The sequence below is a fragment of the Homalodisca vitripennis genome, chromosome 4 (genome assembly GCF_021130785.1).
Source record: "Homalodisca vitripennis isolate AUS2020 chromosome 4, UT_GWSS_2.1, whole genome shotgun sequence".
Lineage (NCBI taxonomy): Eukaryota > Metazoa > Arthropoda > Insecta > Hemiptera > Cicadellidae > Homalodisca > Homalodisca vitripennis.
In genome coordinates this window covers 158,478,847-158,495,594 of record NC_060210.1, presented here as the reverse complement: position 1 = coordinate 158,495,594, position 16,748 = coordinate 158,478,847, and the positions used below count along the sequence as shown (strand labels likewise).

General features: G+C 32.1%; 1 protein-coding gene across 3 annotated transcripts in view; it reads left to right on the top strand.

The window, feature by feature from the left end:
* LOC124360409 (nuclear receptor coactivator 5) overlaps positions 1–16,748 on the top strand; it is a 50,018-nt gene that overhangs the window by 12,671 nt on the left and 20,599 nt on the right. For all 3 annotated transcript variants that reach the window (XM_046814016.1, XM_046814018.1, XM_046814017.1), the window contains 2 exons: positions 7,150–7,257; positions 12,178–12,304. In XM_046814016.1, the coding sequence (XP_046669972.1) occupies positions 7,150–7,257; positions 12,178–12,304 (235 nt within the window). The remainder of the gene's footprint in view (positions 1–7,149; positions 7,258–12,177; positions 12,305–16,748) is intronic.

Below are 16,748 nucleotides of genomic sequence, written 5' to 3'. Positions count from 1 at the left end.
ACATAATTGCGTTAATCTATCATTAATGTAAATAAAATAATGTATAAATAAAAACCTATAGATTATTGTTTTCTTATTCACAAATATCTTAAAATTCAGCTGTTTGCTGATTAATTTCCTTATTAAAAGTCCAACAACTTCACTTACAATAAACTTTAGATTAGAATTATACCCACTATGTCTGATTATTGGGCTATATATTTTTTTTTGTTAACAGCCATTATATTTTTGTGCTCAGTAAGACTTTCTAAACCAATATTATTATTCATATTGGTTCTATGTTTAATATTGTAAACTGTTGTACCGAAAGGGGCAACATGTCAATTTTCTTGAACAATAATTCATTGTAATTTGATGTGTCATGTTGATTGATGCGACATTGTTTTTGTAGCATTATGAAACTGCCCATAGATTCCATCCATAGAAACAATGAATCTTAAGACACTAATCCTAACCTAGTTTATGAGCTACTCCTAACGTAATACAAAACAAATTCTGTAATCTGCTTAACTGGAATTCCAATACTGACAATTCCAGACATTTTAAATAAACAATATCTACTTTATATTTTTTATAATCACCATTCAATGCTGCTATTTACGGGACTATATTTATTCTATTTTTTAAGGCCAACATCTGAAAAACCTATTGATTATCCCATATCTCAAAAACGTATGAGCTGCCTTTGATAAAACAGTGCATACACGTTCTGAACATAGTCTACTATATAGTATATATTACAACTCTCATTCTTCAGCCTATTTTCAGAGCTATGTCGATTTTACAAGCTGGGTACTGAAAAAACTTATAGATGATTCGGTACTTCATAAACGTACAAGCCAATTTTGAAAAAAACTTTGCATACACATTCTTGTTATTGTCTACTGTACAATATTACTACTCTAATTTTCAGGCCACACCAATTTTCAGAGCTATATCGATTTTGCATGTGTTTTTACACGTGTGTGAATAAAAAGAGAGAATTCACATATTAGTTTTGTAGAAAGTCTCGTGTTACTCCTATTTGACCACAGGAACATTAGTTAGACGTAAAGTTGTTTACAATTATGATAAAGTATATTTATTTTTCATAATATATGTACAGAGTGTGCCTGGAAGGAAAAATTCTATCATAACAGACATCTTTTTCCTCCTATCTCACCATTTTCTTTTTTATTTCAGCATTTATTGATCATAATTTATTAAAATATGCTGTATGATAAATAGTGTGGGTTATTCACTTTGAGCATGCTTTTGTTTGTATTGTAAACAAATTTTGGACAATGATTAATCATGAGACTACTGAGCGCACAGTGTTTAATGTTGGAAATCACTCTACAGAATGCCTCTGTGAACATTGGCAGTGAACATGTTATAATCACTTAAATATTTTTCTTATATACAAAAGAGAAATTAAGTGTATGGCTTTATAGCATAGTTCTAATCTGCAAACATTTAAATAACTGATTAATAAAACTAAAAAAATAAACAACCCATAACACTTTTATTGGTTTTTACTGAATGACACTGAATTCAGTGTGATTGAAAGAGATAGTGAAAAACACCACCTCATTTATGATCCAAATGATTGGTTTGAAATAATGCCCTACAATCTGCATAAAGAAGCAACCACATTTCAAAGTCATACACATGGAAAGAAGCAAATAGGAAAAATAATATGAAAATGAACAACTTAATTGGTTGAAATTTGGCTGGTTGAAGTATGAAAGAGATTCACGTTTTGAAATTAAATATAAAAAAAAAATTTAATAACTACCTCAGGATCTTACCTGGTGCTGTGACAACTCACTCTGCAGCTTCTCATGAGGAGGTTTTAGATTAAGACAATGATGAAATAGAATATTTGTAACTTAAAGTTATCATGTAATGAGCTACCACTGAATATTACATAAACTACTTTGAATAAGTTTAGTTTATATTAAGTACTGGTTAACTTTGTGTAATTTAAACAAGTGTTCGGTGATATTAACAAATTGTAGAGCTGCACTGGTGAAAACCGAATGACTTTATATTGAAATCTATGACAATTCTTTACATACACAATGTATTGACTGAGAAATAAAAATCTATTGTCTATTGTCAAAATTTGTTATTGTTTCATTTAATCCTCATTTGAAAAATCTTTCAGAAGTTAACCCTTTCCGAGCCAATGACGTTACTAGTGCTAAAAGCCAACGACGTACACTGACGCAAAATCAATTTTTTTTTTTAAATATTATTTAAAAGCGTTTCTGGGTATCAAACTTAGTAAAAACTGTTAAACAAGGTTTATTTAAACAAGGTTAGATGTTTATTCGCCCTTCCATTTTCGATCCGCGTATTTATCTTTTCAATTTTGATGTTAATCAATATTTTTAAGCAATGTACAGTGTAGTTTATGTATTATTATCGTGATGTAGGGCTTTATTGTCAAGTTTTTTTTTAGTTTCATTGTTTTTATTTAATTTGTATATATACATTTTTACTATATTCTTTATATTTTCTATAAATAAAAATTACTATATGCTTGTTTTTTGTAAAATATTACAATAATTGTGTTCAACTATTGTTAATTTTATATATGAACACATAGAATGTCAAAATTAAAATTTTTCAGTGAAATTATGATTTTACCATTTTTTGGCTGTAAACTAACAATAAAGAGTGAAAAAAAATATATTTTGTCGTTTTTTAACCTCTTATGTTATAAGAATTATAAAAAAAATTGGTTTTGGTATGTGGGAATTTTTTTATTTTTAAGGTGTATATGGCTCTTAGGAGTACTTTTGGTTATTTATTTGTGGCTCGCTAAGGGTTAATAAAGTCTTGAATATGTAATTAAATGTTGGTCCAATAGAATACAGATAATTTATTATTAAATAAAGATACATGGTGTAATGTAAGTCAGACTTATATAATATTAGTCACAGATTTAGAGATTTAGGAGGATTTTCTAAACTTGGTTCAGTGGACTTTGTTCACTTTAACACTGAACCCTCTGTATAAAAATAAAAATTGTTCAATATCCTGATATATTTCTCATTTTCTGATATATATTTGGAAAAATAAAATATATTACTTGTAATATGTATTAATGGGATACTCCACTGCCTGTGTTGCTAGCTAATTCCAGCTCACTATACTCACTTGTGTCCCCACCTTGGGTATCACAAAATTATTTACATGAAGGCCAGTAAAAAATTTGTATATTGTAATGTCAAACATCCAAGACAAGTGATTAATACATTGCATTAATAGCTTTAAAACTAATAGGAATGTAAAGTTGGCCAGTTGTTTAAAGTAAGTTATTAAGTAATTTCTGAAACCCTTTATGATTATAATAAAATAATGTGTTAGTATGTACAAGTATAAGTATTTTACAAAGGTTATCCAAAAAGTAACTTGTATTATATCTAGCACAAGAAATATTAAGAATACCACTGTAATTTTCATATCAATTTGTATAGTAGTCTGTACCAGCTGTGTAAAGTGGTATATTCAAGTACAAGTCCGGTTCACTGGGTTGGGTTCAACGCTTAGTACTGCCTACACACTTGAGTTTTGGTTGTGATTTCAGTTTGTTTTTAAAACAAAAATGTGTTATTGCTCTACTTTTAATCGATGCAGCACTGGAATATGGACTAAGAATATAATAATTCTGCAAAAAAATGCTACATGAAAAGCAGAAGTTTGGTTAGGCCATATGAAACTATAATCTTTCTGTTGAGAAAGAAGATAATCTTGAAGATTACAAGAATTTCTTGCGAATAGACAATGAAACATCTCTTATTTTCATGGATAAAGTCCATCCAAAGATTTAAAGGAAAGATAATGTAATGAAAAGGGGAGTAAGAGCTGAACAGATATTGAACCTTGAGGTATTTAAAAAAAAAGAGCTTCTAATCGCCATGACAAGTTGGCTACATACAGAAGATTTCAAAAATGTAAAATAATAAAGTGTAATTAGAATTGTAAATAATAAATAATAAATTAGTGTACTAGTTGCGTTATTATTTAAAAACAGAGGTTACTTCTTAGATAGTCTTCAAAAGTAAGTCCTGGACCAGGTGAAGTGCACGAGATGATCCAACCAAATTAGTATACAGGATGAACTAGGATAGTATATTAGACCACCTGGGTCACTGGTTGTAGCGGTATATAACAAGTGTAGTATACATGATGTTTCCTCACACAAGAGATTAGCATAGCCTTCAATAAGTAAATCCTGGACCAGGTGAAGTACACAAGATGATCCAACTAAAGTAGTATATAGGGTGAACTAGGATAGTATATTAGACCACCTGGGTCACTGGTTGTAGCGGTATATAACAAGTGTAGTTTACATGATGTTTCCTCACACAAGAGATTAGCATAGCCTTCAATAAGTAAGTCCTGGACCAGGTGAAGTACACAAGATGATCCAACCAAAGTAGTATACAGGGTGAACTAGGATAGTATATTAGACCACCTGGGTCATTGGTTGTAACGGTATATAACAGTGTAGTTTAAATGATGTTTCCTCACACAAGAGATTGGCATAGCTTTCAATAAGTAAGTCCTGGACCAGGTGATGATCCAACCAAAGTAGTATACAGGGTGAACTAGGACAGTATATTAGACCACCTGGGTCACTGGTTGTAGCGGTATATAACAAGTGTAGTTTAAATGATGTTTCCTCACACAATAGATTGGCATAGCTTTCAATAAGTAAGTCCTGGACCAGGTGAAGTGCACAAAATGGTCCAACCAAAGTAGTATAATCTTGTGAAATCCCACTAAAAACCTAGAATATTGGGAATGTCTCTGAGTTGGCTTCTATAAGATATAGAGAGGAAGTTGAATATGAAGGACACAAGCCAGCACAGCTAACTAGTTGGCCTAAAAGCGATGGATAAGTACTGGCTGTATTTGTGCTATTAATATAATCTGGAGGCAGGGATACAATACATTCAAATGTTTATAAATAATAAGGATATTGATTAGCAAAATCAATTTAATTTATTAGGAATTAAAATGGGTTAAAAATTAAATTTTACTTCACATATTTAATAAGTTTAAACAAAATAAACATTAGAAATTAATATTTAAAGAAGAAAATAAATATTTTGTGAAACACATGTCCTGCTAGAACGTATTTTACATTAATAGTTCCAGATGTATCATTGTAAAGACCTGTTTATACGCTAATGAGGTTGGACGGTTCTTGAAAATTTTCATTGATTATGTGATCAGATTAAAAGGTTGAGAGACAGGTTGGAACGTGTAGACATACGGGAGGCTCAAACCTAACATAACATTCGATCATATCTTCAGCAGGTATGTTATGATTTCATGACATCTGACAAAGTGAAACATATTCTTTAGTGCGAGCTCAGCGATTGTGGTAGGAGGATTTGCATCTCCTCATATCCTTGGGTATTTTCCAAATCTAAATAGTCCGCTTGTGTGCTGTGTTATTTTGTAGTATTGTGTCTTTTGTGATTATTATTAATTTTTCTATCGTGGCTAGCACTTGCAGAAGCATTTCAAGTAATTTCGAAGAGACAAAATTGTTTCCTAATCTTCTGATTCTGGTTTTGAGAAGCTGTCATTAGATGACCATGAAAGTGAACACCTTTTATTATATGTACTTTATATATTGAAATACTTCATTTTATAGTATATTTAAAATCACTTTCTCTCTAAATATGTAATTTTTAGTAAAATAAATTATGAGTTTTGTCAAGAAAAATATGTGTTCAAATAAATGGTTTTATCCAAGATCCTGATGTTTTTTTTAAGTCACATCATGTGACGTCACAAATTAACCATTTGAAGGTGGTTACAGGTGTTTTACAACTATTCCTAAGATAAATATCCATAAAGGTAAGTCTGTTAAAAAAATATATTGACATTTCCTCAAGCCTACATATAATAGAAGCCATAATTTTTTAAATACAAATATTAAACAGTTATATACATCACCAAACTGTTATGATCTATGTCCTAACAAATATTAGAAAAATTACACACAGAATCAGTCAATATGAAAAACAATTACTCTAAAAACTATACAATAAAATACCTAATACAAAAAAAAAAACAGAAAGCTAGTTGAATACACTTGAAGTAAATTTTTAAAAGTATTTATTATAGTGAACAATTTAATATTTAGAAATTTTAAAATAAGTAATATTATGTAACTAGGATTTACATGCGGCTTCACACACAATTCTTAAAATCAAAGGCTGATGCCTTCTTCACAAAACCATTAATGATGTAATATGATGGAGCTCTGAGGTATTTTTCAAACAGAAGTATACATATTATTTCAGTATGCATGGTTGAGAAATTCAGAAGTTAAATAAAATTTTGAGTATTATATACTGGGTCTTTGAAATCTAATTTTATCAACTTCCACCTGTTTATATTCACTTTCTGCCTAAAGTATTTCCTGTGCCAAATTTGAGTTTGCCTTGTGTTCTGATAAGAAAATACATACCATCAAAACTAAATTCGATCAAAAAACTTTTTTTATACATAGTTTCTGTCTAAGTGCCACAGTTATAGTTTGCTTTTTTGTCCTTTTTCATTAAGAACGGTTTTACACCAGTGTTAAATACTATTTCCAATGGATTAGATAGTTTATTCGTCACTGGTGCAATCTAAAGTAAATATTATATAGTAACTTTGCCTTTGCAATCTGCAGTACATTCCTGATCAAGTACTTTGTAATTTTTCAATATTTTCCAAAATTTACGTGTAAACAAATGTTTCTGACTCTTTGGTGAACTTAAGCGGAAATCTTCAACAGCTGTTTAGTGTCAGTTATGTTTGGATTACAATTTGTAAATATTTTAATTATTTTTGAAAATTCTTACAATATTCCAAGAAACTTTTTTATTTTCTCTTCATTGAAACCTTCCTCGAACTTGAACATATACATTTAAAAAAGAATTAGCCGAATTGATCCATCCATTCTCAAAAGTAGCGCTTAACAACACTTTTAGCGATTTATTTTTATTTATAAGAAGATATGTAAAACAAAATCCTATGTTATCTATATTTGAGTAACTGTATTTTCCTTCTGATTGCTTCAATTCATTATTTAAAATGTAGCTTGCAAATTATTTGCTATTTGTAAACTAATTTGTGTTTTGTTTGTTTCAGGTTTGGTCCCCAAAAAGGGGTTTGCATTTATACAATACGAGAATGAGCAGTCAGCAAATGATGCAATTTTAAATGAATGTGGCAAAATGTACTACGGCAGAAAGATAGGTAAATTTAACATGTCAGATATACTGGCAGTGGATAGTTACATAATTCAGTATTAAGTTTCGTAGTACTGACCAAAGATACATTAAGATATATTATTCCCAACAAATATTTTTTATTGCATGATGTGTATCTAAACATTGCTAGTAACCACAGATTTTAGAAAATTGAAATAAAAATGCAGATATCTTATCACAGATAATGAAATCAAATCGTTTAATACATTAAGAAAACGATTTAAACATTAACATTAAATCAAATTTGACAAAAAAATCAGCAATTAGGGCACTTGAAATTGACTTCTCTAAGATTAAAAAAAATATTTTCTAATTTTGTTTATTGTTTTATTTTACATGGTGATTACTGTATGTATTTGTATATACTATTGTATTTGCATACTTCTAAGTTACTCACTGTTCTCATATATGTATATTTCAAACAAGATTGGGATTAGGGGGAAACTAATTTCAGATTTAGTGGAAATTTTGGGGTCTCTTAATTATAAAAGAACTGATAAAAAATGCTCAATTTTGAATAGTGAGAACGCTTCTTTGCTTTAATCTTTGAAATACTATACTACATCTGTCATCTGTATCATTTTTGCTCTGAAGTTTAATTTATACTTTGTCAAAAACCTCTCTTTAAAGCAACTTTAGGCCAGATGCATTGTACCAAATTGGTCTGTTCTAACCAACTAAATTAAAAAACTGATGTATTATAACTATAAAACATGATAAGTGTATTTTATCTAATTTAACATCTTCAAAGTACTATTGGAAAGCAATATATGTATTTTCCATCACAATTTCTATTACTGGGACTTGCCAATTGATCTGCTGTAACTCTGTTCAGTTCTTCCACGTTTGTCTTTAACTTTTTCAATCGAGTCAAATTTCTTCTATCAAGGATACCTACAATTTTGAAAGTAGGAAATATCTGCAGAGGCCAGGTCTGTTGCTTATAGTTTAGGAATGATGGTCATGGCGTTTCTATTCAATGATAATTTGCAAATAAGCAATGAATTAGTTTGGTACAGAATTCATTTTCCACTTTGTCACAGGTCTAGTTTCTCCTTAAGAATCATGAAAATGTTTCAGAATTTCGACTTGGTAAAAATGGATTGACTCATTTTGTGGATTCATATCTTGTCCTCTGTAACGTTACTTTTCAATATGTTTTCATTGTCATTTACCATTTCAAACATTCCTTTCTAGCATGAACTCAGGCATTGCTTTCGATCCTCTATCAACCATCTCAGGATAAATATTTCTGTAACCTGACTTAGGGTATTGTTTTCAGTCAGACTCTGTGGATCATTTTATGACAATTTTTTCTATGTAACTCAGGCATTGCTTTCGGTCGTCTGTCAGTCATCTCAGGACAAGTTTTATGTTAAATTTATAAATGATCTACTCATATACACCCCTAATAGCCTTTTGCAACAACTAAAAAAAATGTCTAATAGTGTTGCAAACTCAAAAAACTTGGCACATGTATGCTCAAGTAGGCTTATTTTGTTCTTGTATGTAATCTCCTCTCATGGATTTATCATAATTTTAATAAAAAACAGTAACCTTTAAACAAGGAAGGTTAGAAATAGTATTTATGTACTCTCCTGACATGGATACATCATAAAATTGTCAAATGTAAATAAGCAGGTAGTTTTAATAAAACAACAGTAACCTTAAAACAAATAAGACTATACATAGTGAAACACAACATTGCTCAGGAATAATTAAGACAAACAATGATGCCAACCAAACTATTCGTCAATACATAGCAATGTGGGACGGGACTTGTGAAATGTATAGACAAACCTACTAGAGTAACTGAAAACACTCAGTCTTGTCTCGATCACATTTTTGTACGATATAGAGATATGAGTAGAGTTAGAGCAGCTGTGGTTGAGACAAGCCTCACAGATCATTACAGTACTGTTTTGACAATAACCGGACCTACTGCCACTAACAAGACACAGACTGATACAGCTACGTACGTAGACCGAATGTTACTTGCTGACAACCTGACACGCGCCCACTGGGAACCCGTACTTGAGTCCTTGGAGGTCAATACTTGTTCCACACTATTTAACGATATAGTACAGAAATCAATCGAGAATGCCACAAAGTTAAGTAATAAAATATCTACTAGATCTAAGAAACTTAAGCCTTGGATATCTGCGGGATTGATTTGTTCAATAAGAGCGAGGGATAAGCTAAGTAAAAGAATTAAAAAACAACCTTTTAATGTGTCATTAAAACATTATTACCACAACTATAGACAAACTCTAAGCACATCATTAAAACACGTTAAGAGAGAATATTATCGTTCTAAAATTACTGAAAACAGAAAAGACTAAAATGTTTTGGGGAATAGTAAATGAATTGGCGGGTAGGGTGCAAACCAGGGACACATTTCCAATACGAAAGTTTCTGCCGACAAATTCAAACATTACTAACGATAAAATTACTCAAGTAGCAAATGATTTCAATAATTATTTTACGTCTGTTGGGAAAACGTTAGCCGATACAATTAACCCGGTAGGGGACCCAGTGGTGAGCGATAGCGACTATAGACTGGATGCAACATTTACGTTACGTACGGTGACAGAACTGGACATAATACGGCACGTGACAAATTTACGTGGAGGCTCTGTCCCGGGTCATGATGGCGTTTCTGCACGGGTCCTCAAGGACAATTTAAGCACTTTTATGAAACCACTGCTATACTTGATCAATTTAAGTATTACCCAGGGAATATTCCCTGACAAATTTAAGTTGGCTAAAGTGTACCCTTTGCACAAGTCAAACAGCTTTACTGACAAAAACAACTTTCGTCCGATATCCCTCTTGAGTGTCTTTGCTAAGGTACTGGAGAAGGTAGTTAAGGAACAGCTCATACACTTTCTCCAGGTAAATAATGTACTTTCTCAGTGTCAGTATGGGTTTAGAGACGACAGGAGTATTTCGGATGCATTGTTTGATTTAAATAAAGAATTAAATAATGCAATCTCAGAAAACAAAAAATCAATGCTAATCTTTTTAGACCTCAAAAAAGCCTTTGACTCTGTTGATAGAAATAAGTTAATGAATAAATTAGAACAATTGGGTGTTAGGGGCATGGCCCTTAGTTGGTTTCAAAGTTATTTTACCAATAGAAAACAATATGTCTCAATTTGTAATGTTAGTAGCGATGCAATTAATGTAGACTACAGTGTAGTTCAAGGGAGTACACTTGGGCCAATTCTGTTCTTATTGTATATAAATAATATTGCCAAGCTAAATTTAAACGGATAAATAACATTATTTGCCGACGACACACTTATTTTTCTGAAAGGAAATATATGGGCGGGTGTGAGACGAGAATCATTAAGTGACTTAATGTTACTGAAAAAGTGGTTTGATCAGAATGTCCTTTCCTTAAATATAAATAAAACAAAATTTATGCCAATTTCTTTGAATCCTCAGTCGGATTATGTCTTAGGAAATCTGATCATACATAATTGTGGAAATCATAGTAACAGTACCTGTATTTGCGAAGCAATCGAAAAAATAAACTCGTATAAATATCTTGGCGTTATTTTAGATTTCCATTTGAAATGGTCAGATCATATTGAATATCTCAAACAAAAGACCCAAAAGTATATCTTTGCCTTTAAGAACCTTAGGGATATTCTGGCTGTTCAAGAAATGAAAATGGTATATTATGCATACGTGCAATCTCTTTTTGCATTTGGGATAATTTCTTGGGGGGCAGCTTATAAATCAAATCTTGATCCTCTTTTTACGGTTCAGAAATCAATTTTGAAAGTAGCTTTTAAAAAATGTCATAGATTTTCAACATCCATTTTATTTCAAGAAACTAAAATATTTACAATAAGAGAACTTTTTATAAAATCTCTTTTAATACATATGTATAAAAATTTAGATGATTTATTTGTAAAAACTCAACACACCCATAATACACGTTATTCTAGATCAACAGGAATTCTACCACTGCAATTAACTAAATCTTATTCTAACACCAACTCATACTATCTAGCTCACGTGCTTTTTATAAATATGAGTAAACAGTTTCCAAATTTTAGTTTTTTCAATGAAATTTCTACAATTATTTTTAAAAGGAAAGTTAACCAGTGGTTATTATCATTGTCTATTGAGGAGGCCGAGGCAGTGCTGTCTACGAACTACGGGCGGACAGTTTGACATGTAAACAGCCACCACTCCTATCCCATCATCATTCATTATCACTAACCTATTATAATCTGCGGGGACCCTGCTTAGTTACCATTGTTGCTAATATGTATATGTTTTAAAATTAATAATATTCAATGCTTTAAAACAGGTACAAATCAAAATTACGCGGTTTTTTCCTTTTAATATATTCATTGCATATTCGCATGTGTATGTGCATGCATATATATGTATGTGTGTGTGTATGTATGTGTGTGGTGTGTAGTGGTGTATTATTTTGTACTATATTTATATTCATTTTTTCTTAAAATTATATCCAGTCCGTTATTTCTTCAGGCGTGAGCAACTCGAGTCTGCGCACAGGCATCATAGCCCATGCAGGCTCATTTCCCGAGGACAATGTTTTTATACATGATGTTATTTTTGTGATGTTTATTTTATGATGTTTATTCTATGATGATTATTTCTTATTCTTTGTTCACATTTCAAACTTCGTTTGGTATTGTAAAAATTTAGAAGTTAATTGTACAGATTGTATTGTAATATTGTACATGTATTTGGGAAATAAAATCAATTCATTCATTCATTTTTCACATGTACATACACACAGTGCAGTTGAGGTGGAGGAACACCTATGTAAGACCAGTTCAACAGGATGTAAGAAATATCACATAGATAGAGACGGTGAGAAAAAGATATTGTATCTTATGTGAATGTGAATGTATTGTAGATGTGAAGGCTGCTACTCAGCGCAGTGAAGGTGGTGGAATGCCACTACAGGACCGGCCTGACATGATGGAACGAGATCGATCTCCACCTCGAGGAGGTCCACCTAGGGACTGGAGAGAACATGAGAGGTATTATACGGTATACTTACTTGCTATAAATTAATATATTTTTCCAGCATTGGTAAAGACATATTTGCCCTTGAAAATTGTATAATTATAATTATTTAAATCTGCACAGTTATAAAATAAATCCCTGATTTTGGCATTAATAGATTTGACTAGTCTGTACAATATTATGAACATATCACCTTAATTAATTTAAATTTATACGAATCTTCACTACATTCCTCTACAATTGGATGATTTTAAAAACCTTACCTGTTATGTTTTGCAAACTCTCAACAAAATGTTATATACATCTGTTTCAATATTTGTAAGTAAAGTAAAATTGTTATCATTAAGAAATATTAAGTAAATTATCTAATATTATTACAACATCAAGTAAGTCCTTAACTAATTTTATAAGACCTCAGTAAACAATGATTACAATAAAATATAAAAAAGTGCATGATATCATTAAGATCATAATTGACTAATGGCTGCAAACAAAAAGGACAAGTTATTTTTTTTCTAATGAAAAATCCTGCAATGTAACATAAAATATTGTTATAGTTAAATTATATTTTGGGGCATCAATACATGTAAATTGTCATAACTAACCTCATCAATTTCATTATTAGTTTGCTTGTAAGTACTTTCAAAGCTTAATGAGCATTAAACAACTTAACATGTGTAAAAGATTACCATTTCATTTGCAACCACACAATTTCCAAATATCAGCAGAAATAACTATGCAAGAAGACCAATAGCTAAAATATTATGTTTTCATACACATATAGTTTATAAAGAAAGAAAATCATCTGAAAATTCCATTATGATCTACCATATGGAATGTACCATAAAAATAATGTAGTAATGAAACAAAAAATAAAACTCAGAGATTAGTAAAACATATCACTAAGCACATTTTAATATTTTACTAGTTAGTGTTTTATGTTTAGTATCATTATATAAAAAACTTACATAAAACATAAACATTATGTAAGAAATAACTAAGAACAAACCAATGAATACTTAGTCATTAATTTTTAAGACCTAGAAGACATAAAATACAGTAATTTAAAAACATGTTTAAATAAATTGAAAGTGTAATTGTTATAGTCTATAATACAGGGTCCGGCAAAAAAATCTCCCTGATTTCAATAGGCATTTGCAAAAAGAATAAGAAACATACAGAACAATTACTTATATTATTTTGTGAATAGCCTATATGATGCCATTTTACATCATTTAGTACACTTTACTTGGTTTTGAAAATTATGTCCGATAAATGATGTCCCCCATTGTTAAGACATTCGCGAAGTCTTTCCCTGAAGTTTTCCATAGTTCTTCGTGTAACTTCCCTTGGAATGGCTACCACTTCCTGCCTAATGGCATCTTTTAGTTCTTGCAGGGTTCTAGGACGATGTTTGTACTCTTCAGTCTTTAGGTAGCCCCACAGAAAGAAATCACAAGGTGATAAGTCGGGTGACCTTGGGGGCCAGGAAATGTCTCCTCTTAAAGAAACAAGACGTCCAGGGAACAACTCTCTTAACATTTCCATGGACCGGCGAGTAGTGTGAGCTGTGGATCCGTCCTGTTGAAACCAAACTTCTTCTTCCTCATGGTCTAAAACAAACTGGTTGATCTTGGGTCGGAAAAATGTCTCTATCATGTGACAATAGCGATTGGCATTGACCGTTACTGTTTGTCCATCTTCTTCAAAAAAGTACGGTCCCCACACACCAAAGTTCGCAACGGCGCAAAAAACTGTGACTTTTGGGCTGTGCAGTGGTTGTTGGTGGAGTTCCTTAGGATTTTCTGCAGCCCAGTAGCGGAAATTCTGTTTGTTAACAGTTCCACACAAGTGGAAGTGGGCTTCATCAGAAGAAATGAAGACAGCATCTGGGAAAATGTTTTGCAAAATGTCATCACATGCAGCCCTGCTAGTTTCATAATCTTCTTCAGACAACTTTTGGGCAACCATTATTTTGTAGGGATGGAGATGAAGTTCCTTATGCAGAATTCTCCTTACACTCCTTTCTGACAATCCCAGGGCAGCTGCATGTTTAACCGCCGAACGCTTTGGAGACTGTTGGATGGATGTTCTCACTCGCGCCACATTTTCTGGTGTTACTGCAGTACGAGGTGAGCCAGTTGGTTTTTCCTTTTTTGTGATGACCATGTTTGTCTAAAGTTTGACATCCACAGTCTAATCGTTTTCCCATCAGGAACACTATCACGTCGGCCAAGTTCGAATCGAATCCGAAACGCTCGTTGAGTAGAAATCACAGAACCGCCATTTTTAATAAACTCCTCCACAACAAATGCCCGATGCTCACCGAGCCAAGCCATGGCGAACTCTGAAAATGGCACGTACGCCGCTACGGAACAATACCCCCTCCACATCTCTACCCCCACTACAACTCACGCAGTGGCTTGCTCAAACCGGGGAGGTTTTTTTGCCTCCCTGTATATACAGCTACACATGTAACTCACTCAATGACTGACTGTTAGGATATACAAATTCTTACCTATTTTTAGAAGTGTGGGAAACACGAAATTTGGTATTCACATAGATTTACCTGTGAAACCACTGGGAAATATCTAAAAACCAGAAATTTGTATTTTTAAATTCCTGAAAAAATTCACATTTCCCTCTTTTTCACCTTGCAGTCCTTTCTTTCAAGGCCAGTAGCGGGTTAACCGTTGGAGCTACTCTAATCTGGAGCATTTAATTAACTACCATTTTTTTCAATACTTCAATTAAAAGGTGTAGTTAATTTCTGCAAAGGGCTGTGCTCATTCATAAGATTTTGAAGTAGTATGTTTTGTGCAGTGTGACTGATGTAAAAAAAATCTTGTTTATCAGCTGACACATTTTCTTCCAAAAGACATCATCTTTGCTCTGTAACATCATGTCACATTTAACATGTTCGGATCAATGCACACCTCCCATGAGTGTTGTGAGTACTATTGTGTGAAATTAAGTCCTGATTAATGAAAGCACATTTCAGAGACAATAGTATCTATAGTTATTCGATTAACTGGGGTAGTTTTTAATTCTATCCTCTCTAGATTCCTCTTTAGCATCTCAAGAATCTTAGTGATTTTCCAAAAATATGTCCAAATATGATGTTATGTTATCATGCTACTTTAAAGACATTTCAAAACTTGAACAACAAGCACAACTAATTATCAGAAACTACTTGTGGTTTTCAACAGCAGTAACGAAAAGAAGCAGCAAATGCTCAACACTTTCACATGCAATGCTGCCAGGAAAGGGATTTTCGTTTCAGCAAACTCCTGTTTGTATACAGATAACAATTTTGGATCCTTTTAACTCTACATTGTGGATGCTTTTTTAGTGACAAGTACAGTTATTTAAATTTATTTTCAAGTTCCATTACAATGTGATTGTATAAAACAGCTGTTAATTCTAAACATCTGATAGACTGAGAATTAGCGTTTTTTAACAGTTAATTAAATTAATAATACATGTTTAATTGTATTTACTTTTTTGTTTTTGTGGTTTACTTATTTACGAAAAATTAGTTTGAGAGGCTTGGCTATTAAATAATGAGACAACATAATCAGTTATTATTACCTCCAATACATATTTTTTACAAACTGCAAACAGTGCGGGGAGTCATCTTCTATCAGCTCCTTCAAGACAAATGCCGCTTTTTCTTTTACAGCTTCCACAGACTGAAATCTTTCCCCTTTTAATTCAGATTTCACCTTGGGGAATAGGTAGAAGTCACATGGTGCAAGATCTGATGAATAAGGTGGATGTTCTAACACTGGGGTGCTGTACTTGGCTAGGAACCTCTTGACAGATAATACAGAATGAGGTGGCGCATTGCCTTGGTGGAGAGAACCTATGATTAATCCTTCCATATTTCCTTTAAATTTTGACTTGCTCATTCAAGCTTTTTTGGCTCTCGGTGAAGATCGGCTCTTCCAGTGCATGGATTGGAGCCATGTTTCCAGATCATAAGTAAAAAACCACGTTTCAAACGTTAGATTTCAGGCACCTTTTTAGCACACACTTTTCTCATGTTTAAATAATTGTTATGTAAAATTTAGCGTACACATTCTTTATCAATATCAACAGTTTTACCAATTTCACGAATACTTAATCGATGGTCAGATCGAATCAAATTAACTACTTTTTCAATATTTTCATCTGTTTTTGATGTTGGAGGGCAACCTGGCCATGAATATTGAAAATCTCTGCAAACAAATTTCTGTCAGTTATTTGCTTTGGAAATTAAAAGAGATTGTCTCTGTGGAATATTTGAGGGTGATTTAATTTGGATTACTTCAATCACACATTACATGGTTTGATTTTATTGAGCGGTTCGACTGCAATTTAAAACATTCTGCTAATCCAAAAAAAGGTAATAAGAACACTCTGTAAAGCAGGCCCTTTGGATCACTGCTGACCTCTGTCTATACAACTCAAAATTCT